Source organism: Scyliorhinus torazame, chromosome 14 (genome assembly GCF_047496885.1).
Source record: "Scyliorhinus torazame isolate Kashiwa2021f chromosome 14, sScyTor2.1, whole genome shotgun sequence".
Classification (NCBI taxonomy): domain Eukaryota; kingdom Metazoa; phylum Chordata; class Chondrichthyes; order Carcharhiniformes; family Scyliorhinidae; genus Scyliorhinus; species Scyliorhinus torazame.
Window position 1 is genome coordinate 31740110 of NC_092720.1, and position 26921 is coordinate 31767030.

At 48.2% G+C, this 26921-nt stretch overlaps 1 protein-coding gene across 1 annotated transcript in view; it reads left to right on the forward strand.

Moving 5' to 3' along the window:
- LOC140389615 (phospholipid scramblase 2-like) overlaps positions 1-26921 on the forward strand; it is a 107524-nt gene that overhangs the window by 55725 nt on the left and 24878 nt on the right. The window contains exons 2-7 of the mRNA XM_072473884.1: positions 2133-2176; positions 6841-7313; positions 13653-13695; positions 16837-17057; positions 21125-21286; positions 22938-23099. Of these exons, the coding sequence (XP_072329985.1) occupies positions 2164-2176; positions 6841-7313; positions 13653-13695; positions 16837-17057; positions 21125-21286; positions 22938-23099 (1074 nt within the window). The 5' untranslated portion in view covers positions 2133-2163. The remainder of the gene's footprint in view (positions 1-2132; positions 2177-6840; positions 7314-13652; positions 13696-16836; positions 17058-21124; positions 21287-22937; positions 23100-26921) is intronic.

Genomic DNA, 26921 nt, shown 5'->3' on the forward strand with positions numbered 1-26921 from the left:
CCTTACCTTTATTTTGAGGGAGTGTAACTTGACAGTGCTCAAATAATCCCTTTTTGAAGGTAGCCCATTGATCCACTCCCGTTTTCTCCGACCAACCTTTGACTCCAATGACAGTAACTTCATTGCAGTGTTAATGTAAGCCTACTTGTGACTTACCCATTGGAGTTGGTTTTCAGAACACACTCCAGGAAACTTTGCCACTCACCGCCCTTTACACTGTCACCATCTCAGTCTATATTTGGATAATTAATGTTCCCCTTTATAACTACTCCACAGTTTTTACACCACTTTGTCATTTCCTTCCAGATGTGTTCCTCTACATGTTTCCCACTAGTTGCTGGATTATAAACTACACTGAGCAACGTAATTGCACCTTTTCTGTTTATTGGCTGCAGTCAAATTGATTGTGTCCTGAAGTTGTACAAGTGCATTATAATTTATTTTTAAAGTCACCCAGTAGCTTTGTCAATAATAATCATCTTTATTAGTGTCACAAGTAGGCTTACCTTAACACTGCAATGAAGTTACTGTGAAAATCCACTAGTGGGTACATTACGGTGGGTACACACTGTTCGGGCACACTGAGGGAGAATTCAGAATGTCCAAATTACCCAACAGCGCGTCTTTCGGGACTTGTGGGAGGAAACCGGAGCACCCGGAGGAAACCCACACAGACCCGGGGAGAACGTGCAGACCCCGCACAGATAGTGACCCAAGCGGGAATCGAACCTGGGACCCTGGAGATGTGAAGCAACAGTGCTAACCACTGTGCTACAAATAGTCATGAAGTCTCTCTGCAAATGCACTTGGATTTTCAGGTGGGGCCTGTTTGATGTAACCAGGATCTCAGGAAAATCCATATTCTCTTCTCCTTGGGCCTTTGAAGGTCGACCTGTGCCTCCTTGAGTGAGCCTTTCGTCATAGCACTAGGGTCCATCTCTCGCTTTATCTCTCGGGGCACGCAATGTGGAGGATCTGTTAAATTGTCATTTTCTAACTCTGGGTATGAGTTTTTTTCCCATTTTGGCATAATCCTCTTTGCCCAGGGCCAAACCCTCACCAGGGGAAAGGTTGTGACCACTTCTCTGACCACGGTGGGTGGTCCCCCCCGCCCCCCTGCTGTCTTGGCCCTGCTCAGGTAACTACACGCATTTCCCCTTCACATAAGCAAGCAGAGCAAAGGAGGAAGTGCTCCCAACTGTAGGGGTGGTTAAACATTGTTGGCAAACTAACTTCCTCAAAGCTGCCCCCCTTGTATCTTCTAACTCCTCACTTAGAAACATACATAGAAAATAGAAGCAGGAGTACACCATTCGGGGTGGGAGGGTGGGGGGGGGGGGGGTGCACACTCCCTCCTGGAACCTGGGAGCGAACTCTGGCCCTCCCTACCTCCTTCCCTGGCCAATCTCCAACCCCAACCCCCCTCCCCCGACCATCCCAAGCATCCCCAACCATCCTACCCTGAGACATACCTTGGGAACAGTCCTGGGCCTTAACTCCAGGCAGAGTATTGCAGCACCTCCACTAGCCACTGCTAGGAGTTGGAGAGCTGTCTGATTGGTTGAAAGCTCTCCAAGGTGGGACTTACTTCCAAGGAGCATTAAATTGCAGTGAGCCTCTTTGTTACGAGCCGACTCTCAGGATTGTGAGCACCAAGAAATTCAAAGTCATTTCTCACCGAGCAGGAAGTCTGCCCTACTAACATTAAGATAGTGGGAAACAGGTGCCCATTTGTGACCAAAAAGGTGATTCATCATCAAGAATGGTATCAAGTCTTTCTTGGTCATCAAAAGCAGCCACCTGGAGAGAACGGTGAGAGAGATGGAAAGAGAAGGCAGCTGCTCGAGATGACAATCTGCCACTACCTCCACCAGCCGACAACCTCTATCCTGTCTGTGGGAAAATCTGTAAGGCCAAGAGAGTAATCTGCAAACTCTGAGTCAACACTGGCATCTATCTCCCTTCCACCCAGCTAGCTGCGAGAAAAAATCATCCTCGGCATGAGGGATGAATGAAATGAAATGAAATTGCCGGTGTTTGCTAAAACATTTCTTCTCGTGTTTTAAAAAAAATGGATAGGATGAGAATCCAGCTGGGAGTAACAATGCTCGTGTTTTGTTTCCTTTCTTTAGTTGAGCACCGTGAAAGAAACCACGTTGAGTGATGGATGACCCAGGTAAGAAATAGTTTACAAACTCAATTCTAGTAAAACTCCAGTTAGTTTGCAAAGCAGCAAAGCCCCAGTTGATTTATTATTTTAACAAAAGCAGAACATACTGAATATGTACAGAAACACCTGGGGCAACAGAAGACAGCCTGATGTTTTGGATAAGGGCTCTTCTGCAAAACACATGGGTTTATATCCTGTAAATTTAATCTGTATCTGACTCATACGAATTCCCTTCCATGATAAATTTAATGGGAAGAAATTCTTCTTGGGTGTTCGTGCAAAATGAACGGTAGCGTATGGTACATCTTTTATATGCCCCACTCCGTATTCAGTTCTCTTGAAGGTAACAGAACTGGATATGATGTGTGTTATATAAAATGTCATGAATTCAGTTCCACCTTTCTAGCACGACCATACGTAATGGATTTCTGCCCCAGCGTGTCATCTCAAAACCTGAAGCTATTTTTATCCATTGTGCTGAATTTCAAACTTATGCCATGAAAGATTTATGTTCAAACCGGTTGCTAGAGTATGTAGTTTTGGTATTTTTGAAAGGGAGAGATTAATGTTAAATGCCAGCTCAGATTTCCACGTGGAATATAAGAGCAGGGAGGTTATGATAGAGCTGTATCAAACACTCGTTTGGCCACATCTAGAGTACTGTGCACAGTTCTCATCGCCACACGATAGGACGAATGTGATTGCAATAGGGAAGATGCAGAGGCGATTCACCAGGATGTTGCCTGGGCTGGAGCATTTCAGCCATGGAGAGAGGCTGGTCAGGCTGTGGTCATTCTCCTTCGAGCAGCGAAGGCTAAAATGATCAGGGACATAGACGGGGTCGATAGGTTTCCCCTTAATAGAGGGGTCAATAACCAGGGGGCATTGATTTAGCATAAGGTTTAGAGGGGAATTGAGGAAACATTCTTCACCCAGTTTTTCACAACATTTAAGAATTATTTAGATGAGTGCTTGAAACGCCATGGTAGTCAAGGACTCAGACCAAATGCTGGAAAATGGGATTCAAATTGATAGGTGCTTGATGGCTAACGCAGACACGATGGGCTGAAGTGCCTCTTTCTGGGCTGTAAAATCTCTCTGACAACAGCTAAGGATAAATATGAGCAGCTGGTATCTTTTTGTATTAAACAATCTGTTACTTTGGGTGTATAATACGATGGTAGTCTGTGCTCCAATGTTATTGGGTGCAATACACTCAGATTCCTGTCTGCCCTTAGTCTGTGGCCCTACCTCTAGGCTTCGTAGTGTGTTCCTTGCCCCCATGCCACCCTTTCACACCATGGCCATCCCCTGCTCATCACGGGCATGTTTCCTCCTGCCCGACCCCTTCCAGCAATCTGTTGAATGAAGCATCTGAAATGTACTGGGATGATCTGGCGAGGCACAACAGGTGCTGGCAGCCAGCCTAAAAATGAGATATCGGGCTAAATTTCGAGTCTCCCAGCTAGCACGCTTATTGTCTGCATAAACCATTTCTGAAAGATGGAAAAACTTCTCCTGTGACGGCTTCTGTGACTCCAGAATCTTCCAAAGTGCCTTCCAACTAACAAAGCACTTCTGGAATGTCACTGTTGTGTTGTCGGAAATTTGGGAAATAGGTTCCTACCCCGATACCTATGAAAATCTGGACATTCATGTTCTGTTTTCCAACTACTAAGTAGAATAGCTCTGCCAGTTTAGAAGAAGTTGCAGCTGCAGTTTACATTCAGAATAGGCCCCTTTCAAAAAAAATATTCATTTCCTTCCTGCTTTGTACTATGTTGGAAAAGGAAGAAATGCACCAATAGGAGACTGTTGGATTAATTGTAGCTTGAACACATGGCCACAGGAATTTATCTCGATCAACTGATTGAGCAACACTTACTCTTGTTTGCAATGAAACTTTCTCCTGGACATGTACACTGTTCCAAGGGAATCAGAGGCAAGAGGAAAACCAGCTCTTATGCTCTTGCTGACTGTTGCTCTGTATTGGTCAGACATATTCAGCATCAAGTTTACTAAGGCTCCTAGCGATCTCGTTCAGCTTCATCCTCCGTTGTTCCAACATCATTCAAGGAGTAGTATGTTGCTTATTTTTCTTCTGATGTGTGACATTTTATATTTGTCTGCATGAAATTGTATTAGTGAGAGGCAGCATGGTTTTGTGAATGGGAGGTTGTGTCTCGCTAACTTGATAGAATTTTTCGAGGAGGTCACAAAGATGATTGATGCAGGTAGGACAGTGGATGTTGTCTCTATGGACTTCCGTAAGGCCTTTGACAAGGTCTCTCATGGCAGACTGGTACAAAAGGTGAAGTCACACGGGATCAGGGGTGAGCTGGCAAGATGGATACAGAACTGGCTAGGTCATAGAAGGCAGAGAGTATCAACGGAAGGGTGCTTTTCTGATTGGAGGGCTGTGACTAGTGGTGTTCCGCAGGGATCAGTGCTGGGACCTTTGCTGTTCGTAGTACATATAAATGATTTGGAGGAAAATGTAACTGGTCTGATTAGTAAGTTTGCAGACGACACAAAGGTTGGTGGAATTGCGGATAGCGATGAGGACTGTCGGAGGATACAGCAGGATTTAGATCGTTTGGAGACTTGGGCGGAGAGATGGCAGATGGAGTTTAATCCAGATAAATGTGAGGTAATGCATTTTGGAAGGTCTAATGCAGGTAGAGACTATACAGTGAATAGTAGAACCCTCAAGAGTATTGACAGTCAGAGAGATCTAGGTGTACAGGTCCACAGGCCACTGAAAGGGGCAACACAGGTGGAGAAGGTAGTCAAGAAGGCATACGGCATGCTTGTCTTCATTGGCCGGGGCATTGAGTATAAGAATTGGCAAGTCATGTTGCAGTTGTATAGAACTTTAGCTAGGCCACACTTGGAGTATAGTGTTCAATTCTGGTCGCCACACTACCAGAAGGATGTGGAGGCTTCAGAGAGGGTGCAGAAGAGATTTACCAGGATGTTGCCTGGTATGGAGGGCATTAACTATGAGGAGCGGTTGAATAAACTCGGTTTGTTCTCACTGGAACGACGAAGGTTGAGGGGCGACCTGATAGAGGTCTACAAAATTATGAGGGGCATAGACAGAGTGGACAGTCAGAGGCTTTTTCCCAGGGTAGAGGGGTCAATTACTAGGGGGCATAGGTTTAAGGTGCGAGGGGCAAGGTTTAGATGAGATGTACGAGGCAAGTCTTTTACACAGAGGGTAGTGGGTGCCTGGAACTCGCTGCCGGAGGAGGTGGTGGAAGCAGGGACAATAGTGACATTGAAGGGGCATCTTGACAAATACATGAATAGGATGGGAATAGAGGGATACGGACCCAGGAAGTGTAGTAGATTTTAGTTTAGATGGGCAGCATGGTTGGCACAGGCTTGGAGGGCCGAAGGGCCTGTTCCTGTGCTGTACCTTTCTTTGTTCTTTGTTCTAAATTTCTTTTGCACACTGAATATTTGGTGTAGAGGGCGGAATGGTGGCTCAGTCCTCAGCATCACGGCGCTGAGGACCTGGGTTCTATCCCGGCCCCGGGTCACTGTCCGTGTGGAGTTTGCTCATTCTCCCCGTGTCTGCGTGGGTCTCTCACCCCCACAACCTAACGATGACCAGGGTGGGTGGATTGGCCACGCTAAATTGCCGCTGAATCGCTGAATTGGACAAAAAAAATTGGGTGCTCTAAATGTACATTAAAAAAATATTTTGTGCAGCTCATTCTGTGGGTTTTTTCTGCCACCTGTAATTCCTTGCCCCATTGCAGTTTAATATCACCTTTAAATGTCCCAACTTCATGATGCAACAACACTGGGGCGGCGGGGGGGGGCGGGGGGGGGGGGGGGGAACGAGTAAGGGAGATAGGTAGCTTCCAAAAAGACACAATTGGAGGTTACTTGGCTCTTGTATGTATCTCTCGTTCAGTGGGTCCAACTTTCCACTGGGGCTGTGCTGGACTCTCTGTAACACCTGTATGAGCCCAGCAGAACCCAGTGGAAAAACCAGTAGGCCTGGATCCTGCCAGCAAAGGGGTTTATTGTCAGCATTGCAATGTGGGTTTAGAAAGTCCTTACATTGTAATCACCTGGTTAAATTCCTTGACTACCTGAATGAAACATCTCCATCTGCTGGCTCGCACAGTAGAAGTCACAGAGCATTTGGCCGACTTACGTTGTCTTTTTGAGTGACTCTTAAACTGGAGTTCACTTCTCCCCCTGGTTCCCCTGGCTTTACTTACTGCCAAAATAAATTATTTTGAGTTAAATTTCCTAAAACACACATGTCACTGTTATATTGCGCTGTTGCCTTTAGTTTCTCATACACTGGTCTTATACAGGCCAGCAGGAACACCGAGCAAGATATACCTGCATGCACGCAGACACACACACACCATTAATACCCAAAATCTAAAGGTGGCGGGTGGCTAGAATAAACAAAAATAAAAGTGGGGAGTGTTGGAAATACTCTGGCCTGGCAGCATCTGTGGGGCAAGAAAGAGAGTTAATGCTTCAAGTCAAATATTATTCATATTCAAAGAAGCTTTAATGCAAATGGAGCATTTGCGAGATTAATAAGAATGTTCTTGTGGTCAACCAATGGTTTTATTAGATGTGGTAAACTTTGATTTCTAAAGACAATCATATGTTTGCTTATTATGTTATGTGTTTAGGAGCTGATCCTCAGCCATCTGAGACACAGCCACCTGCTGCACAGCCTCCTGAAACCCAGCCACCTGGGGGCCAGCCCCCTGTTGCCCATCCGCCTGGAACCCAGCCTGCTGTTGCCTTCTCACCTGATTGTTATCCGTATGGTGCTTACCCTCCTGGTGCCTATCCGCCTGGTGCCTATCCACCTGGTGCCTATCCGCCTGGTGCCTATCCGCCTGGTGCCTATCCGCCTGGTGCCTATCCGCCTGGTGCCTATCCGCCTGGTGCCTATCCGCCTGGTGCCTATCCGCCTGGTGCTTATCCGGCTGGTGCCTATCCGCCTGGTGCCTATCCACCTGGTACACAGCCTCCCATTGTCCAACCACCTGGGGCCTATGCCAATCAAGTTCCTCCAGGACAGAAAGGAGCTCTTCAGATGATGCCATTGCCAAGTGGTATCCCAGATTGCCCACCAGGGCTGGAATATCTTGCACAGGTAAATTAAAAGTTTGATGATATCCTTCGAAATAAAGCACGCGTTGTTGATCAAGCAGGAACTTTTGCTCAATTAGCTGTAGCACAAATAACGTGTTTGTACTTTGAAGAATGCTAGCTCACCTGTCGCACATTACTCAAGTGTCAATGTTATTTGGTCAGCTCTTGAGTACGCCTTTTGACTGAAGTTGTATTCGCCATTGCTTTAACAAAGGTGCATAGAGTCTAATTAACTTAATACCTTGAACACATCGAGACACTCTTTGTGACACTGCCCTCTGGGAATATGGAGCATTGGCTCTTACCCCTCTGGGGGTATTGGGTTCATAAAATAAATCTAAATGGTTCCTCCTTTGGAGGGACTGCAGCGGTTCAAGGAGGCAACTGACCACCTCCTTGTGAAGGGATGGGTAATTAATGCTGACCAGCGATAAGGTCCAGCAGAAGGTAATTTACAATTTGCGTTGCTGACTTGTATAATTGTTCACTGGTCGTTACTAATTGTACTCTGCCCTGTTTTGTGACCACAATTGAAGTATTATCAAAGAGGTTTCAATAAACCTGTTATCCACTGGAACTGTGGTCCTTACAACTGACAGGAATTTTCTCTGTCTTATCTTTTCCCATCTAATAGAAATACAGATTGCTCATTGTATTTATCACAGGATATTTTTTATCATATATTAATCATAACATATCAGTTCCATTGTTAAATGAGCTAACAGCCATCTGTACATGCTTCAAAAAGCTGAAGCATCATTTCCCTCTCAAACGATGATCATTTTCCCATCATTGGTACTGGAATGCGAGGCACCAGTGTGGTCGAGTAGGATCACTGTAAAGGCATTGAGAGTGTTCAGGAAAGGGGGTGCGGAGTCATTTTTGGCCCGAATTGCCATGGTTATTCAGGTGCCTTTCACAAATGCAGTCTGGAGACACTCGAGAACATTGTTGTACTTTTGCGAGACCGCTGTGGAACCCCAAACTTCACAATATGTTACCCACAGACAGATCGCATATTGGCGACCAGCTACAGCACTCACACTGAACCATAATTTAAAACCACGACATTTAAGAATTGCCCAATGCCTATCTCACCTACGCAAATGAACAAACTCTAATGACTGTTAAAATATGAATCTTGATAACATAGAGACCCTGAACTAATGATCAGTACGTTATTGTATGCTGTTCTTTCTGTCAGTTTCTGTGTTTTTATACTTAAAATGATTGATTGTAAAGCTGACCTGAATTTAGCCCTTGGCCACAATGGAAGTCGATATTTAAATAAATAAATCTTTAAACGATACAGTCCGTGTGCCTTGCTGCAGATTCACCAATCTGTGGCAATAATCTTTCAAATTTACACTCCCGTAATTTTGAATCCTCTGTGAGATCCTTCCTCCTAACCTTCTTTGCTCCAATGACGAAAGCTTCCCCCATGTCAATCCTTTAGCCTCCCATCCCTTAAATCAGTCCGGTGAATCGTCCAATATCCTACCGATAACAGACTGCTCAAAATTGCACACCGCAGCCCCGAGCCCACACTCGCTGTCCGTGGGATCGGCGGTGAGGGGCGGAATAATCGGAAAACACGATTCTCGCCGGAGAGGTCGGACTTCCCAATTTTTCCTCGGCCCTCGCCGGTGATGCCATGAGATTCACACCCACAAAGGTTGTGAACCCCATACTTGTAAAATTTGAAGGAATTTTAATATTATGAGCGGCGCCCCACCTTCACCCCCTCCCCCCCCACCCGCCCCACCCCCCAAGTGATTCCCCGCTCACCAAATATTCATACCTCGACAACGTGACATAGAACATAGAAAATTACAGCGCAGTACAGGCCCTTCGGCCCTCGATGTTGCGCCGACCTGTGAAACCACTCTAAAGCCCATCTACACTATTCCCTTATCATCCATATGTCTATCCAATGCTCATTTGAATGCCCTTAGTGTTGGCGTGTCCACTACTGTTGCAGGCAGGGCATTCCACGCCCTTACTACTCTGAGTAAAGAACCTACCTCTGACATCTGTCCTATATCTAGCTCCCCTCAATTTAAAGCTATGTCCCCTCGTGCTAGACATCACCATCTGAGGAAAAAGGCTCTCACTGTCCACCCTATCCAATCCTCTGATCATCTTGTATGCCTCAATTAAGTCACCTCTTAACCTTCTTCTCTCTAATGAAAACAGCCTCAAGTCCCTCAGCCTTTCCTCATAAGATCTTCCCTCCATACCAGGCAACATTCTGGTAAATCTCCTCTGCACCCTTTCCAATGCTTCCACATACTTCCTATAATGCGGCGACCAGAATTGCACGCAATACTCCAAATGCGGCCGCACCAGAGTTTTGTACAGCTGCAACATGACCTCATGGCTCCGAAACTCAATCCCTCTACCAATAAAAGCTAACACACCATTCGCCTCCTTAACAACCCTCTCAACCTGGGTGGCAACTTTCAGAGATCTGTGTACATGGACACTGAGATCTGCAAATTTACTCACCCACCCTTCTACGCCCTCCTCCAGGTCATTTATAAAAATGACAAACAGCAGTGGCCCCAAAACAGATCCTTGTGGTACACCACTAGTAACTGGACTCCAGTCTGAACATTTCCCATCAACCACCACCCTTTGTCTTCTTCCAGCTAGCCAATTTCTGATCCAAACTGCTGAATCACCCTGAATCCCATGCCTCCGTATTTTCTGCAGTAGCCTACCGTGGGGAACCTTATCAAACGCTTTACTGAAATCCATATACACCGCATCAACTGCTTTACCCTCATCCACCTGTTTGGTCACCTTCTCAAAGAACTCAATAAGGTTTGTGAGGCACGACCTACCCTTCACAAAACCATGTTGACTATCTCTAATCAAATTATTCCTTTCCAGATGATTATACATCCTATCTCTTATAAACCTTTCCAAGATTTTGCCCACAACAGAAGAAAGGCTAACTGGTCTATAGTTACCGGGGTTGTCTCTACTCCCCTTCTTGAACAAGGGGACAACATTTGCTATCCTCCAGTCTTCTGGCACTATTCCTGTAGACAAAGATGACTTAAAGATCAAAGCCAAAGGCTCAGCAATCTCCTCCCTAGCTTCCCAGAGAATCCGAGGATAAATCCCATCCGGCCCAGGGGACTTATCTATTTTCACACTTTCCAGAATTGCTCCTTATGAACCTCAAGCCCTTCTAGTCTAGTAGCCTGAATCTCAGTATTCTCCTCGACAACACTATCTTTTTCCTGTGTGAATACTGACAAAAAATATTCGTTTAGCACCTCTCCTATCTCCTCGGACTCCACGCACAACATCCCGCTACTGTCCTTGACTGGCCCTACTCTTACCCTAGTCATTCTTTTATTCCTGACATATCTATAGAAAGCTTTAGGGTTATCCTTAATCCTACCTGCCTAAGACTTCTCATGTACCCTCCTTGCTCTTCTTAGCTCTCTCTTTAGGTCCTTCCTAGCTAACTTGTAACTCTCGAGCGCCCTAACTGAACCTTCATGTCTCATCTTTACATGAGGCTCCTTCTTCCTCTTGACAAGTGTTTCGACTGCTTTAGTAAACCATGGTTCCCTTGCTCGACCACTTCTTCCCTGCCTGACAGGTACATACTTATCAAGGACACACAGTAGCTGTTCCTTGAACAAGCTCCACATTTCCATTGTGCCCATCCCCTGCAGTTTTCCTCTCCGTCCGATGCATCCTAAGTCTTGCCTCATCACATCATAATTGCCTTTCCCCCAGATATAACTCTTGCCCTGCGTATATACCTATCCCTTTCCATCACTAAAGTAAACGTAATCGAATTGTGATCACTATCACCAAAGTGCTCACCTACCTCCAAATCTAACACCTGTCCTGGTTCACTACCCAGTACCAAATCCAAAATGGCCTCGTCTCTCGGTGGCCTATCTACATACTGTGTCAGGAAACCCTCCTGCACACGTTGGACAAAAACGGACCCATCTAAAGTACTCGAACTATAGCGTTTCCAGTCAATATTTGGAAAGTTAAAGTCCCTCATAACAACTACCCTGTTGCGTTCGCTCCTATCCAGAAGCATCTTTGCAATCCTTTCCTCTACATCTCTGGAACTTTTCGGAGGCCTATAGAAAACCCATAACAGGGTGACCTCTCCTTTCCTGTTTCTAACCTCAGCCCATACTACCTCAGTAGACGGGTCCTCATCAAACGTCCTTTCTGCCACCGGAATACTGTCCTTGACTAACAATGCCACCCCCTCCCCATCATACCGGTGATGTTTGCAACAGCTTGTGCCAGGCGTGAGGCAGTCGAGAGATCCCTCCAGGGGCACAGAGATAAGTACAGTCCCGGGAAGGGGGGGGAGGGGGTAGCGTGACGTGCCACTGTCCCCTGGCACAAGTTGGCACTGCCAGGTTGGCACTAACCTGGCAGTGTCAACCTGTGCCAATGGGCAGTGCCGGGGCAGAAACCTAATGGGAGCCCCGTGGGATGGGTTGCATTGTTGTGTGGTGGGAGGGGGGAGAATGGACATTGAGGGGGGGATGCTAGGAAGGATTGTCAGCGGCTGGAGTTACCCAGCGATGAATGTCGTGTGGGGGGGGGGGGCGCTGTAGGGGGTGTCGGGGGGGGGGGGGGGTGGGGTGCTGTAAGGGGTGCTGCCGCCGATGAATATCAGGGTACGAGGAAAGCCCCCCCCACCCCCGAAACCTTGATGTTGTGGTCTGGGGACCATTAGGCAGCAGCGTTGGTCAGGGAGCCCTTTAAAGATGGTGCTCCGATCTCTTTCGAGTTGGTTCCCCGCCTCTAAATGAGACCCTGCCCCGTCAGAGTGTCGGCGTAAACTACGCCCACTCTTTTTTTTGGCAAGGCTGCATGAGATCCCATGAGAAAAGTGGTCTGTGAAACTGCAGGGTTCCACGCCAGATTTCTGTCTGACAATTTGGCAAATCCACCCAGCATTTCAACTGCAGCCTAAGCAAATGTCCAACATAGGAAGTAGGAGTAGCAGTAGCCCATGTGGCACGTCTTGCCTGCATCACCATTTTGTGCAATCAGAACAGAGGAGATACGGTAGGTTTTTAAGATGTGTCCTCCATGAAGAGAGAGAGAGCTCGAGGACATGAGAGGTTGGGATGGGGAAATGACATTGTGAGACAGTGGAACTGAGGAACTAACATGCTGCTCAGCACAAATCTCCCCAGATGTTCCATCTCCTCATCAAAATTCGTGCTCGGTCATGTTTAGATTAAACAGAGAAACAAAGGAAATAGGAGCAGGGGTAGGCCATTCAGCCTTCCGAGCCTGCCCCGACATTCATTATGATTATGGTTGATCGTCTATCTCAACACCGTACCCCCGCGCCTTCAGGTTCGACACCCTCTGAGTGAAGAAGCTTCTCTTCCTCTCAGTCCAAAAAATGGTCTAACCCCGCACTGTGACCCCTTGTTCCAGACACCCCCTCCGTCAGAGGAAACAACATCCCTGTCAAAATTGAACACGTTTCAATAAAATCCTCTCTCGTTCTCCTAAATTCCAGTGAAGAGAGGCCCACTCCACCCAGTCTCTCCTCATACTGCAAGCATCACCATTGCACATATGTGGGGGTCCTGTGATAACCTTCAGCCATGGCTCTCTGTAATGAGCGAACTGCCGCATCTTCCTATAGAGAAGGAGTGCACACTATTTGCCAGGGAAACAGCAAAGTCTACTTAAATGGATTTCTTAGTTGCCTAAAAGCGCCGGTCTATGACGACAAGTTGAAGGCGTGCAAGGACTACAACCAATTTCTATGGCAATTATCCCAATACTTTGACAGGAGAGCTATGGAAATCTGGGGACAGCAGTGGAAAGGATCGAATGGGGTGGACCCTCAGCAGAAAAGCAGCCACTGTGAACAGTGCTGTCCTCTGCTATTTAACCCCTACATTATAGTGGAGGCCCAAATTTGATGCAGTCTTGGGTCTATCCTCGATATTAAAGGTGTTAAATAAATGATGTTATTATCCTTTACAGTCGTTTTGAAAGTCTTTGAAAGTTTTATCCATAAGCTAGGTTTTCAGTTTAGAATAACTATAGCCTGAAAATTACTGTTTGCAATATTTCACCTAATATACCCACTATTTCAATGCAGGCACATGAAGCGATTATCTGTATATGGAAACAACAGGCACTATAATTATAACACATTCCTTGTATTTATAGGGATGTTCCAATATCCAATGTTCAAAATGCCCAAAATTGCCAATTGACATTGTTCCGACTGAAATGATTGTTCCTTTTCATGCAATTTCCTCCTTCATTTGTTTATTCAAGAAATTTAATGCTCCTGTTTCTGTCACAGATCGACCAGCTTCTGGTTCACCAGCAGGTGGAGCTGTTGGAAGGTAAGTTGCTGTATGGACAAAGTGCAGAAGGGGGTGACATCAGCTTTGCGAGATTAAATCAGCTTTTTATCCGCCCTGATTTTCTTGTCATTTGCCGAGCTCCAGTTCCTCTTTGCCTTCTGGAGGAGATTGCGTGACACGAACTCAAGTATTTCCCTGTATGTTAGAACTAGGGGCAGCACGGTGGCACAGTGGTAAGCATTGCTGCCTCACAGCGCCAGGGACCCGGGTTCGATTCCCAACTTGGGTGACTGTCTGGGTGGAGTTTGCACGTTCTCCCTGTGTCCCCGTCGGTTTCCTCCAGGTGTTCTGATTTGCTCCCACAGTCCAAAGGTGTGCCGGTTAGGGTGATTGGATATGCTAAGTTGCTTAGTGGGGTTACGGGGCGAGGGCAGGTGGGGTGTTCCTTCGGAGGGTTGGTGCAGACTTGATGGGCCGAATGGCCTCCTTCTGCACTGAAGGATCCTATGATTCTACAAGACCTGGCCCACACTTTAGCTGCATTTATAAAAAAGTACATTTATAAACAGTACATTTATAATAAGTATTTACTCTAATCAATAATGCTCAATATCCTTTTTTTTCTCTACCCATGACCAGGGTTTCTGTGAAACCAGATTTTTGGTGCCTGGTCTAGATTTTGCATACAGCAGAACTGCCAGTTCCAATATTTAAGAGGCAACTTGCATTTCTAACATGTGGGGGAAAGCTTCCAGTTCAACAGTGGGCGAAGATTGCATGGACAATATGTACGGCAGTGGTTCCATTTCTAATATGTAGACAGGGTTTATTCTTTGCCATGTGTAAGGCGGAATTCATAGTTCCAAACTTTGGTGTAGCAGAAAATAATCTAACTAATCAGTAAACTTAAAAAGGAGTTCAGGCTAATCTCTGCCTGGAGGCAGGATTTTTAACTCTCGGCTGCTCCGTGAGTGGATTTTGTTAACCCTTCAAAAGACTGCTATGTATTAGCTGTCCATACATTGTGTATTTCGTTTCACTCTTGGGAGTCTTTATTCCACCTTGTTCCTGCTGGTGGTGCCTCTGAATGATGTTGTGTGTTTATGAAGGAGCTCCAATCAATCCGTAAATGATGGCGGAATCGCACCATATTTTTTCAAAGTGTCGGTTCCGGCGAGGAATCTGTTGAGAATCCCGCCAATGGCGGGAAACTCACCAAATATTGAGGCTCTTTAACAATTTTATCCCTCCCCCACCCCCCAAGTGATTCACGGCGAGCTTGTGGTGGCTCGCCTCTTGATTTGCTCACCTCAGGAAAACTTAATCTCTGCAATCAATGGGGAGCTCCTTATAAATGCCTCCCCAACATTTGTCTAAGTCCAATCAGGGGGAGGGGGCTGCCACAAAGACAGCACCAGGATTTTCAGAGGGCATGCTTAGCAAACTCCTGGATTGTGTGGAGCAGAGGCACGACACCCTCTGCCCACGTTCCCGCAGGCGTCCATCAACCAAGGTCACCACGTCCACCTGGGAGGCAGTGGCCACGATTGTGACTGCCAGCTCGCTGCATAAGAGGATGGGGCAATAGTGCCGGAAGAAGATGAATGACCTTCGTGCAGCCAGGCTGATGTATACCGGTGCACCCCTTCACCGTGATCTCTCATCACTCAGCCACCTCCTGGATTCCCAACACTTCTCATGGTGCCTGGTGCCACCCTCCCTCCCCGTGCCACCCCTCCACATGCCAGACTTCATCACCATCTGACCTGGCAGAGCTCTTGCCTACACTCTCCCCATCTGTCTCATTGTCGGCCAAACTCAAGTACACCCGGTGTGAGTAGGCACAGTCTGCTGGAGCCATGCTCGAGCTGAGATGCCTAACGCCCTTTGAGAAGAGGGCCGTTGAGCTGGCAGGCGAGGAGCAGGACCGCACATGTGCAGAGGGCAAAGTGGGTGCAGCAGACAAAATTGAGAACTGTCAAGACATGCAGCCATGGTGCAAGCCTCACGTGAGTTAATATTCTCCCATCATTTATCCCCCGTGATACACTGATGCCATCTCACTCCTCTTGAAGGTCAATCTGTTAACCAGCCCAGACCACCCTCGCACCCTCTGGGCAATACAGGCCCCAGCAACTCTGAGGGAGCCATCTCAGAGATGAACATCTCGGAGGCATCACAGTTATCCTCACACCCTCCACCAGTACAGATACTCACACCTCGGTGTGATTAACCAGTAGGCAGGCTTCTGGGTCACTGATTGGTGAGCACCTCACAGCTGAAGATCCACAGCACGCGGAGGAATGGATGTCCATGGGAACCGGCACTTGGAGAGATGCTGGAGCCCAGGAGTCTGCTGAGTTCCTAGCCAACGACGTGCCCCTGGGAATGGTCGTCCCAGAGCTACAGGAACTGCAAAGGCAGAGTCACGAGCCTCAGGAAGGGATTACAGCATTGGTCCTCAGACTACAAGGCCGACTGGAAGAGTCCCATCACCTTCTGTCCGAGGAGTTGGTGTCGTCACCCCAACGCAATGAAGCCCACACTGCAAGGGTAGCACCTGCTGTGGAGACCTTGGCACAGGCTGTGTACTCCATGGTGGGGGAAGTCTGCTTCATGGTTCAGCTCATGGCCTCCATGGCATGAGCTCCATGATGCAGGGCTTCAACTACATGGTGCAGGCACTGGCCTCCGCCCCCCCCCCCCCCTTTATTGTCACAAGTAGGCTTACATTAACACTGCAATGAAGTTACTGTGAAAAGCCCCTAGTTGCAACATTCCGGCACCTGTTCGGGTACACGGAGGGAGAATTCAGAATGACCAATTCTCCTAACAGTCTTCCGGGACTTGTGGAAGGAAACCGGAGCACCCGGAGGAAACCCACGCAGACACGGGGAGAACGCGCAGACTCCACACAGTCAGTGACCCAAGCCGGGAATCGAACCTGGGACCCTGGAACTGTGAAGCAACTGTGCTAACCACTGTTCTACTGTGCCGCCAACATCCACAGGTTTTTGAAATGGTGTTATTACTTGAGTCACCTTGGCCCCTTGCTTGCTTGATCCTGGGTTGTGCTTCCCCACCCCCCAGGTTTCTTAAGTTCAAATACCTATCGCTGGCGCAATGGTTTACACACTTTTCTCTAATTCACCAATGTTTTCATCATTCTGTTTACTTTAGTCTTAACCGGGTTTGAGACCAATAACAAATACCAAATTAAGAACAGCCTCGGCCAACTGGTCTACTTCGCTGCTGAAGAAAATGACTTCTGTAATCGGAATTGCTGTGGGAATATGCGTTCCTTTGACATGAAGATTATTGACAACCTAGGACAAGAAGTCATGACTTTGTACCGGCCCCTGAAGTGTACTGGATGCTGCTGCCCTTGCTGTTTGCAAGAGGTTAGTGCCTCGTATTTCATGTGTGGTGATAAAATTGCTAGAATATCTTTAATCTCACGTGGTGTTGCTCATGGACCGTGCTAAAATGGTCTACTTTTCCCGCAACTGTGTCTGCTTCTGTCCCACTTCATTTGTCCCTGAGCGTTTGTTTCTCCCTTTTTGTCCATTGCTGGCAATAAAACACATTAATCCCTCTCTTCGCAACTTTCCCTTAAACCCCTTGCCCACTAATTAATGGGCCCCCAATTTCAGTCTACTCGAGGCTCATCTATTCAACTATACATTGATGCATAATCAATTACTCGTGAGACAAGGAGAGTCATAACTAATCGGCTTTAATCAGCTAGAACTGTACCCAGCAGCTCCGATACAGAAAGTGAAGGCTGCTGGGACGGCATGGGTTCTTATACCCCGCCTCTCAGGGCGGAGCTACGTACGTTGGCCAATGGTAGACTCCTAGGTCTGGCCAATGGGCATCCACCTCTCAGGTACGGCAATACCTGGTATTACCACATTCACCCCCTGTTAAAAAAGAACCCAGCAGGGTGATGGCCAGTGTTACTGTCGCCTTTTGCATGGTAGGACCAGGTATTGCAGGTACCATGATGTCGAGGGTAACAGAGAAAGTTTTTATTGTTTAATGGTGCAGCAATCAGACGATTGGGTGGCCTGGTTGTCCTTCTGGAGCATCTGGGCTTTGGCGGTGATCCTGGTGTAGGCCCCGGCGGTTGTGGCTCCGGGAACGTGGTGTCTTCCTCCCTGACAGCTTCGTCACACCTAGGCGGCGCTGTTGGGGCGAAAAGTGGGCAGAGGGAGGGGCGCCTGTAGGGGGCGTCGGTGCCTGTTCGGCGCTGAGTAGGGGCGGCGGTAGTTCTGACCCTCCGGTCAGGTGCTGCGGGGAGGGTGGGGGTGGGGGCAATGGTGCGGGTGCGCGTGGGGCTCCGGCGGGCGCCAGGTCCCGAAGGGAAACCGTGTCTTGGCGGCCGTCAGGGTACACTACGTAGGCGTACTGGGGGTTGGCATGCAGCAGGTGGACCCTCTCGACCAACGTGTTTCCGCATCAGGACGGGTCCGGGTGTCGCTAGCCAGGTTGGGAGCGAGGTCCTGGAGGAGGACTTCCTGGGACGTCCTGAGACGTTCGTGAGGTGTCTGGTTTGTGGTAGTACAGAGCAGGAACCAAATGGAGTGAAGGGCCACTGGGAGGACTTCTTGCCAACGGGAGACTGGGAGATTCCTGGACCGAAGGGCCAGCAGGACGGTCTTCCAGACCATTCCGTTCTCCCTCTCTACCTGCCCGTTTCCCCGGGGGTTGTAACTGGTCGTCCTGCTGGAGGCGATGCCTTTGCTGAGCAGGAATTGACGCAGTTCGTCGCTCATGAAGGAGGCCCCCCTATCACTGTGTATGTACCCGGGGAAACCGAACAGTGTAAAAATACCCTGGAGGGCCTTGATGACGGTGGTTGTGGTCATGTCTGGGCAGGGGATGGCGAATGGGAACGGGGAGTATTCGTCAATCACGTTAAGGACGTGTTGCGGTCGGTAGAGGGGAGGGGGCCTTTGAAATCCATTCTGAGGCGTTCAAAGGGACGGGAAGCCTTTATCAGGTGCGCCCTCTCTGGCCGGTAGAAGTGCGGTTTGACCTTAAGTGTCGCAAGGCCGCAGACAGTAAGGGGGGGAATGGGGCCGCTGAATTTAAAAGTCAGGCTTTTCAGATGGCACTGGAAATCCAGCCCAAGGAGAGTGGCTGCGCAGAGGTGCGGCAGAACGTACAGGCGGAAATTGCGGAATTCCCTGCCTTGGACAGTGAGGTTCGCTAGGCAGAACCGCTTTATCTCCACTGCGTGTGACCCGGAGGCCAGGGAGATCCGTTGGTTTACGGGATGGGTGACAAGGGAACAGCGCCTTACCGTGTCGGGGTGGACGAAGCTTTCCATGCTCCCGGAGTCGATCAGGCACGACGTCACGTGGCCGTTGATAGCGATCGTTGTGGTGGCTTTCGCTAGCGTCCGGGGCCGACTCTGGTCCAGGGTCACGGAGGCCAGCTGCAGCAAGGGGGAGTTCTGGTCAGGCAGCGTGGTGTCGGCAGCGCTGGGGGCTTGAGGCCCCATCCAAGATGGCGTCAGCCACGGGTCGCACATGGAGTCCGGGGATACAGAAGATGGTGCCGGCGAGGGAAAAAATGGCGCCGCCCATCCACCCAGCGTGGTGGCCGGGGGGCAAAATGGCCACGCCCGTGGGTCGCACACTGCCTGTGGGTAGGAGGGCGGCGGTGGGCCTTGGACGGCCGGGACCTGGAACAAAGGCTGATGATAGTCGCTGGCGACCGCTGCCACGGCGCGGGCCTGGCAGACCGTGACATAGTGGCCTTTCTTGCCGCACCCTTTGCAGGTGACGGTGCGGGCCGGGCAGCGTGCGCGCGGGTGATTCGCCTGGCCACAGAAGAAGCAGCGTTGGCCGGCGGTGAAAACGGGCCGTCTAGCGGCACAGACCTGCGGGGTTAGCGGGAAAGTCTGGGGGGCTGCCGCGACGGGGTGCCACGCAGCCCAGGGGGGTGCCGTGTGCCCAGGAGCAAAAGCCAGTGCGTTTTTGTACGCAACGTCCATTGACCCTGCTAGGGACCGTGCCTCAGTGAGGCCCAGCGTGTCCATTTCAAGGTCCTTCTGCGGATGTCGGGAGAAGACATACCTGCCACGAAAGCGTCCCAAATTAAAAGTTCCGTGTGCTCATTCCCCGTGACTGGCGGGCAGCCGCAGTTCCGGTCCAGTACTTGTAGAGCCCGATAGAAGTCCTCCAGTGTTTCATCAGGGCTCTGCCTTCTAGTTGCCAACAGGTGACGAGCGTAGACCTGGTTCAGAGGACAGATGTAATGTCCTTCTAGCAGCTTGATAGCTGCAGCATAATTCTCCGCCTCCTCGATCAGAGGGTAGATTGCAGGGCTGACCCGGGAGCGTAGAAGGTGCATCTTCTGCCTTTCCGTGGGGGTGTCGGCGGCTGTGTCGATGAAGCTCTCAAAACACGGCAGCCAGTGCTTAAAAATACCAGCTGAGTTGTCTGCGTGGGGGCTGAGCTGAAGGCACTCCGGCTTGATGTGGAGGTCCATCCTTTCAGAAGTAATAGCTGATTAAATTGATGCACAATCAATTACTCGTGAGACAAGGAGAGTCATACTAATCGGCTTTAATCAGCTAGAACTGTACACAGCAGCTCCAATACAGAAAGTGAAGGCTGCTGGGATGGCATGGGTTCTTATACCCCGCCTCTCAGGGCGAAGCTACGTACGTTGGCCAATGGTAGACTCCTAGGTCTGGCCAATGGGCATCCACCTCTCAGGTACTGCAATACCTGGTATTACCACATACTGAACACTGAATTCATAGTATTATGAATTCCCACCAACTTAGTCAGGGTGGAGGCAGGAAGCTGACAGCCCCCCACCCCCCCACCCCCACTGCTATTGTCCCACCTGATTAAATGCACCCCCTCCCCTTCCCCAGCCATAAAACCAAACTTGCCACAGGGAGGGCATTACATTCCAGCCTCTTTCTATATGTTTCTGTCTATCTGTTTTCTGTTTCTCTGTCTCTATTTCTATCTCTCTCCTGCTCTCTCTCTTTCTGTCTCAGCTGCTCTGGGTAGTTCTTTGTCTCTCTCTTTCCCTCTCCTTCTGTCACTCTCTGTCTCTCAGTCTCACTTTGTTCCTCTCTGTCTGTGTGTGGCTCTCTCTCTCTCTCTCTCTATGTCTCGCTCTGTCTTTCTCTTTGTCTCTCTCTATCTCTCTGTTTTTCTGTCTCACTCTTTTTCTCTGTCTCGCTCTCACTTAAATCACACTCTCTTTCTCTCAGTCTCTCACTTTCTCTCTCTCCCTCTCTCACCCCTTTTCTATTATTCGTTGGTTAAAAAGGGACGGTTACAATCACTCAATGTTGAAACAAGTTGTCCTAAGCTTGCCTTATCAATGTTCCTTTCCCAACCTGGACTGGCTTTGATTAATGGATTCCTCTGGAGATACTAGTTCATAATAATGACACTGAGTATTATATATTTCCTAATCTACATTTTCTTCACAGTTGGAAGTGATGGCGCCTCCCGGTCAGCCAGTTGGATCCGTCATCCAAACATGGGACCTGTGTCTGCCGAAATTCACCATTCAAAACGAGAAGAAAGAGCCTGTTCTGAAGATTATCGGTCCTTGCTGTGTCTGCAACTGTTGCAGCGATATTGATTTCAAGGTGCTTTTTGTTTCAAACCTAACACATCTTTGATTTGATTTATTGTCACGTGTACCGAGGTACAGTGATATGTGTTGTTCCGAGTACAGTCCAGGCAGATCGTCCCATACATGAAAGAACATAGCACATTCGATAAATACACAATGTAAGTACATAGACACAGACATCGGGTGAAGCACGCGGAGTGTAGCACGACTCAGTAGAGAAGATGGGCGGGGGACAGTAGCACAGTGGTTAGCACTGCTGCTTCACAGCGCATGGGTCCCTGGTTCAATTCCCGGCTTGGGTCACTATATGTGCGGAGACTGCACGTTCTCCCCGTGTCTGGGTGGGTTTCCTCCGGGTGCTCCGGTTTCCTCACAAAAATCCCGAAAGACGTGCTTGTTAGGTCATTCTGAATTCTCCCTCTGTGTGTCCGAACAGGCGCCGGAATGTGGCGACTCGGGGCTTTTCACAGTAACCTCATTGCAGTGTTAATGTAAGCCTACTTGTGACAATAAAGATTATTATTATATTATGTAAGATGCTCTGGCACCATTTTGGGCGAGTCTGAATCATCTTCCAGCTTTCTGATCAGTTTGGAAAATATAGTCAGTTTTGTGGAGAAACCGATAGCCGTGTGCCACCTGGCCCACAGGGAATTGTGTCAATTTTTTAAAAATGACTTCTAAATGACTCACTTGGGCTCCCACCTGTTGCAGTCTGTTTTGGATAAGAGTTTTAAAAAGTGAGTCTGGGTAAATAGAAGGGTTTTAGTGGGATTGCATTTCCAATGATAGTGATCATGGGTGAAATCCTGCCAGCAGTGGGTAGCTTGTCGGGCCGGGCAACTTGGCATGAGGCCATTGATCAGTTCCTTTAACGGGGGGCTGAATTATAGGGAATACAAACTCAGGGTTGTAAAAGTGGATTAAAGGCAGGTGGAGCTTCCTGATTAATAATATTGGGAAGTTCTTTTCAATGCATTAGCAAGTCAGATAAGCTCATTAAAAGGCCCCCCTCACCAGAAATAAAGTCCTCCGCCAAGTTGTATTTCCTGCCAGCAAGTGATCAGAGTTCACTTTTACGATTGCACATAAGTAGTGCGCACCCGGTGAAGTATATTTCATCTATGAATACAATGAGTTACCAATGCATTGTTCCCTCAATGCCGGCCTGAGCTTGAGACCAGGACGGTCGCTGTGCAAGTTGCGTGGAGGATGACGAAGGAAGGGTTAGCGGGTGGAACAGCGGGCGGGCACAGGTGGAGGGGATAGTCCAGTTGCCCTTTAACTGTGGCAGCTTGACCTATGACCCCACAAAGTACTGCCTGGTCCTGCTACATGAATCAGTGAGATCCTGATGGATGCGTATTTAATGGGCTCAGCCTTCCTGGCTCCAAGCGGAAATCCCGCCTACGTCTGTGCCCGCCACCAAATTGGGTGTCCCAATGGAAGGTTCTGTCCCCCTAGCTCAGTTAGATTTAAAATAGTTGGAAGATCAGCCATGATCCTATTGAGTGGCAGACCAAGGGCGAGGATCATTTGGCCTACCCTTGCTCTTATTTCATAGTTCTTGTTCAGGATTGGGAAAATGTTTAGTCAGTACCCATGTAAGGGGCCAAAAGACAACTTCAGTAGATTGACATTTAACATTTATTACCTTGCCACAGGTGACAAATCTTGATGAAACTGAAACAGTTGGGAAAATCACAAAGCAGTGGACTGGATTAATGAGAGAAAGTTTCACCGATGCGGATAACTTTGGGATCCAGTTCCCCATGGATTTGGACGTTAAGATTAAAGCGGTTATGCTAGGTGCCTGCTTTCTAATTGTAAGTATTAATTAATGCAGCTTGCTGCCTTTGAAACCAATGCCTTCAGTCTATTCCATACCCATCGAGTCTGTCACTGCCCCGGCAACAGTCGGAAACTGGGCTAGACAGTTCTCAACCTCAGTGTCGCAATTGACCCAATTTAGTTTGACCATATATTCATGTCATCTCTCTTTTAGAACCATAGAATTCCTACAGCGCGGAAGGGGGCCATTCAACCCATCAAGTCTGCACCAATCCTCTCCCACCCTATTCCCGTAACCCCACCTTGGACTGTGGAAGGAAACTGGAGCACCCGGAGGAAACCCACACGGACATGGAAGAAAGTGCAAACTCCACACAGTCACCCGAGGTCAGAATCAAACCCGGGTCCCTCGCAGCAGTGCTAACCACTATGCCACCGTGCCACCCCTAGTGATGCACTTCCCTCACTTAGTGGTGCACTCAGGCAGACTTTGCCTGTTTCCATAGCTAATAATTCCCAGAACAAGTCGCTGGACTGTTTCCAGAGGCTTATAGCGTGAAGGGTGCCGCTCTTACTGCCCGCCATTGACATGTTGAAACCTCCTCCACGTGCTCCGGTTTCCTGCCACAGTCCCAAATATGTTCAGGTTAGGTGGATTGGCCATGGTAAATTGCCCCTTAGTGTCCAAAGGTGTGCAGGTTAGGTGGGGTTGTGGGGATAGGGTAGGGAGGGATGCCGACTCGATGGGCCAAATGGCCTCCTTCTCCTTCTCCACTGGAGATTCTATGGATTCAATCCTGCAACCCACCGATCTTCTGCTCCTCCAATCCTGGTCACCGATATAAATCGCTCTGCCAATGGCAGCTGTGTCTTCAGCTATCGAGGGCTGAAGCTCTCAAATTCATTTCCCTCTCGAGCTCTCACTCGTCCTTAAAGAACTTCCTTCAGTCATGTTAAAGGTGCTGAATAAATACAAGATGTTGTTATTTTTGTTTAGGAAAATATTTTTTTACCTATAGTCATTTGGTAGCACAGAAGACTTGAGTATTGCTGAAAAAATAGACATGCTGTCAAAGCTTTTCATCCTACACTCACCAGGACAGATTTGCAAGAATATCAATTGTAAAAGGAACAACAATTTATACTGCATGAGATGAGAGTGCTGAGTGTTTGGCAAGTGGACTATTATTGACAGACGCATTGCCTTGGAGAATACACCAGGGAACAATTAACTGCCCAAGCTTTGTCTAAATTCAAACCAACGGGTCAACTCTGGTGGAATAAAAGGGACAGTAGCAACCAAATTGGATGAATAATAGGAAATAGAGAGCAATGGTCAATGGATAGTATTGGACAGGAGGAACGCTTGTGGTTGAGTTCCCTCGGGGTCGCTTTGGGACCCTTATTTTCCTGATATATAGTAATGATCTAGATCTTAGCCTGCAGGGAACAGTTCCAAACTTTGCAAGTGATAGAAAACTTGAAGAATTGCAAACTGTGAGGAAGATGGTGTAGAACTTCAAAAGGATGTGGTGGAGTCAGCAGGTCGGTGGCAGATGAAGTTCAATGCGGTGAAGTGTGAGGTGATGCATTTTAATAGGAAGAACATGGAGAGACAATATAAAATAAAGGGTAGAATTCTTAAGGGAGCACAGGAGCAGAGGGGCCTGGGATTCTCTGGCCACCCGCCACGTGTTTCTCAGCAGCGCGCCTTCGCTGGCAGCATAGAACATAGAACATTACAGCGCAGTACAGGCCATTCGGACCTCGATGTTGCGCCGACCTGTGAAACCACTCTAAAGCCCATCTACACTATTCCCTTATCGTCCATAGAATTTACAGTGCAGAAGGAGGCCATTCGGCCCATCAAGTCTGCACCGGCTCTTGGAAAGAGCACCCTACCCAAGGTCAACACCTCCACCCTATCCCCATAACTCAGTAACCCCACCCAACACTAAGGGCAATTTTGGACACTATGGGCAATTTATCATGGCCAATCCACCTAACCTGCACATCTTTGGACTGTGGGAGGAAACCGGAGCACCCGGAGGAAACCCACGCACACACGGGAAGGATGTGCAGACTCCGCACAGACAGTGACCCAAGCCGGAATCGAACCTGGGAGCCTGGAGCTGTGAAGCAATTGTGCTATCCACAATGCTACTGTGCTGCCCATATGTCTACCCAATGACCATTTGAATGCCCTTAGTATTGGCGCAGGATTCTCAACTTCCTCCGCTTTTCCAATGACCATCCCATTGAAGCCACCCTTTTAGGAAACCTGCGGGCAGGGCTTCGCTGCTTGTGGGAAAAGGAAATCCCAATGGCTGGAGAATCCCGGCCTATATATATATATATAGATAATTGAAGATGGCAGGACAGGTGGAGAGAGAAGTTAATAAAGCAGATAGTATCCTGGACTTTGGGGTATACAATACCAGAGAAAGGAGGCAGTGGCCTGGTGGTATTGTCACTGGACTAGTAATCCAGAGACCCAAAGTCATGCTCTGGAGACCCCAGTTCGAATCCCACCATGGCACATGTTGAAATTTGAATTCAATAAAAAAAATCTGGAATTAAAAATCTAAAGGTGACCATGAACCCATTGTGGATTGTCATAAAAACCCATCTGGTGCACTAATGTCCTTTAGGGAAGGAAATCTGCCATCCTTACCTGGACTGGCCTATATGTGGCTCCAGATCCACAACAATGTGGTTGACTCTTAATTGCCTCAGGAATAGGCTCATCCAGTGACACCCACATCCCATGGACAATTTAAAAAAAGGTTATTCTGAACTTACACAAGACTAGACCTCATCTGGAGGGTTGTGCACAGTTCTGAGCATCGCTGTATAGAATGGAAGCGAACGCATTGGAAAGAGCATAGAAGAGGTTTACAAGAATGATTCCAGGGATGTGAAATTTCAGTTATTACGATAGATTGGAGAGGTTGGGACTGTTCTCCTTGGAGAGAAGAAGGCTAAGAGGAGATTTGATTCAAAAGCCTGAGGGGGGGGGGGGGGGGGGCTGGACAGAGTAGATAGGGAGAAACTGTTCCCCCTCATAAAATAATCAAGAACAGGAGGGCACAGACTTAAAGTGTTTTGCAAAACAAGCAAATGTGGTGTGAGAAACAACTTTTTCACACAGCAAGTGGTTCCGGCCTGGAATGCACTGCCTGGAAGTGTGGTGTCGGCAGGTTCAAGAGGGCATTAACTCATCATTCGAAATAAAACAATGTGCAAGGGTACGGGGAAAAGTCAGGGGAAGGGCACCAAGTCATTATGCTGATTTCAAGAGCAGTTGCAGACACGATGGGCCAAATGGCCTCCTTCTGCACCCATGATTCTGTTATTGGTCAAGGCATTGCCATGAGGAATGAACCAGGGAATGGCTGTACCCCAAACTTTTGTTTAGTTGAAAAAGGCACAATGATTGGAGATGCCCCTGCCGTCTGCAAAGGACAGGGTTCTGTGTGTGAATATATGTAGCCTCTTGCACACTGTGAGTCTGACTAATAATCTTAAATTGGTCTGGGGTGTTTTTTTTTTAACAATCAGGATTGTTTTGTAAGTGCTGCCAAATCACAGACTCACATCTAATTCTGGATACTATGTTTCAAGGTTTACAAGCACAGGCTGGTTGGGTAGTCTGTACCTTGTACAGTGAATAGCGGAAGGGACGTGCTGTTTGATATGGTCCGCGAGTTATTGGGCTGTACAGCCTACATAGCTGGCATCACACAGGTTCTGAAATTCAGAAATCACATTACTCATTTGTGTGATAGGCGGAATGTCTTTTTGGCTTGAGGCAGCATCCGGTAAGTCGTTACAACATAACAGCATCGTTTGCTTCA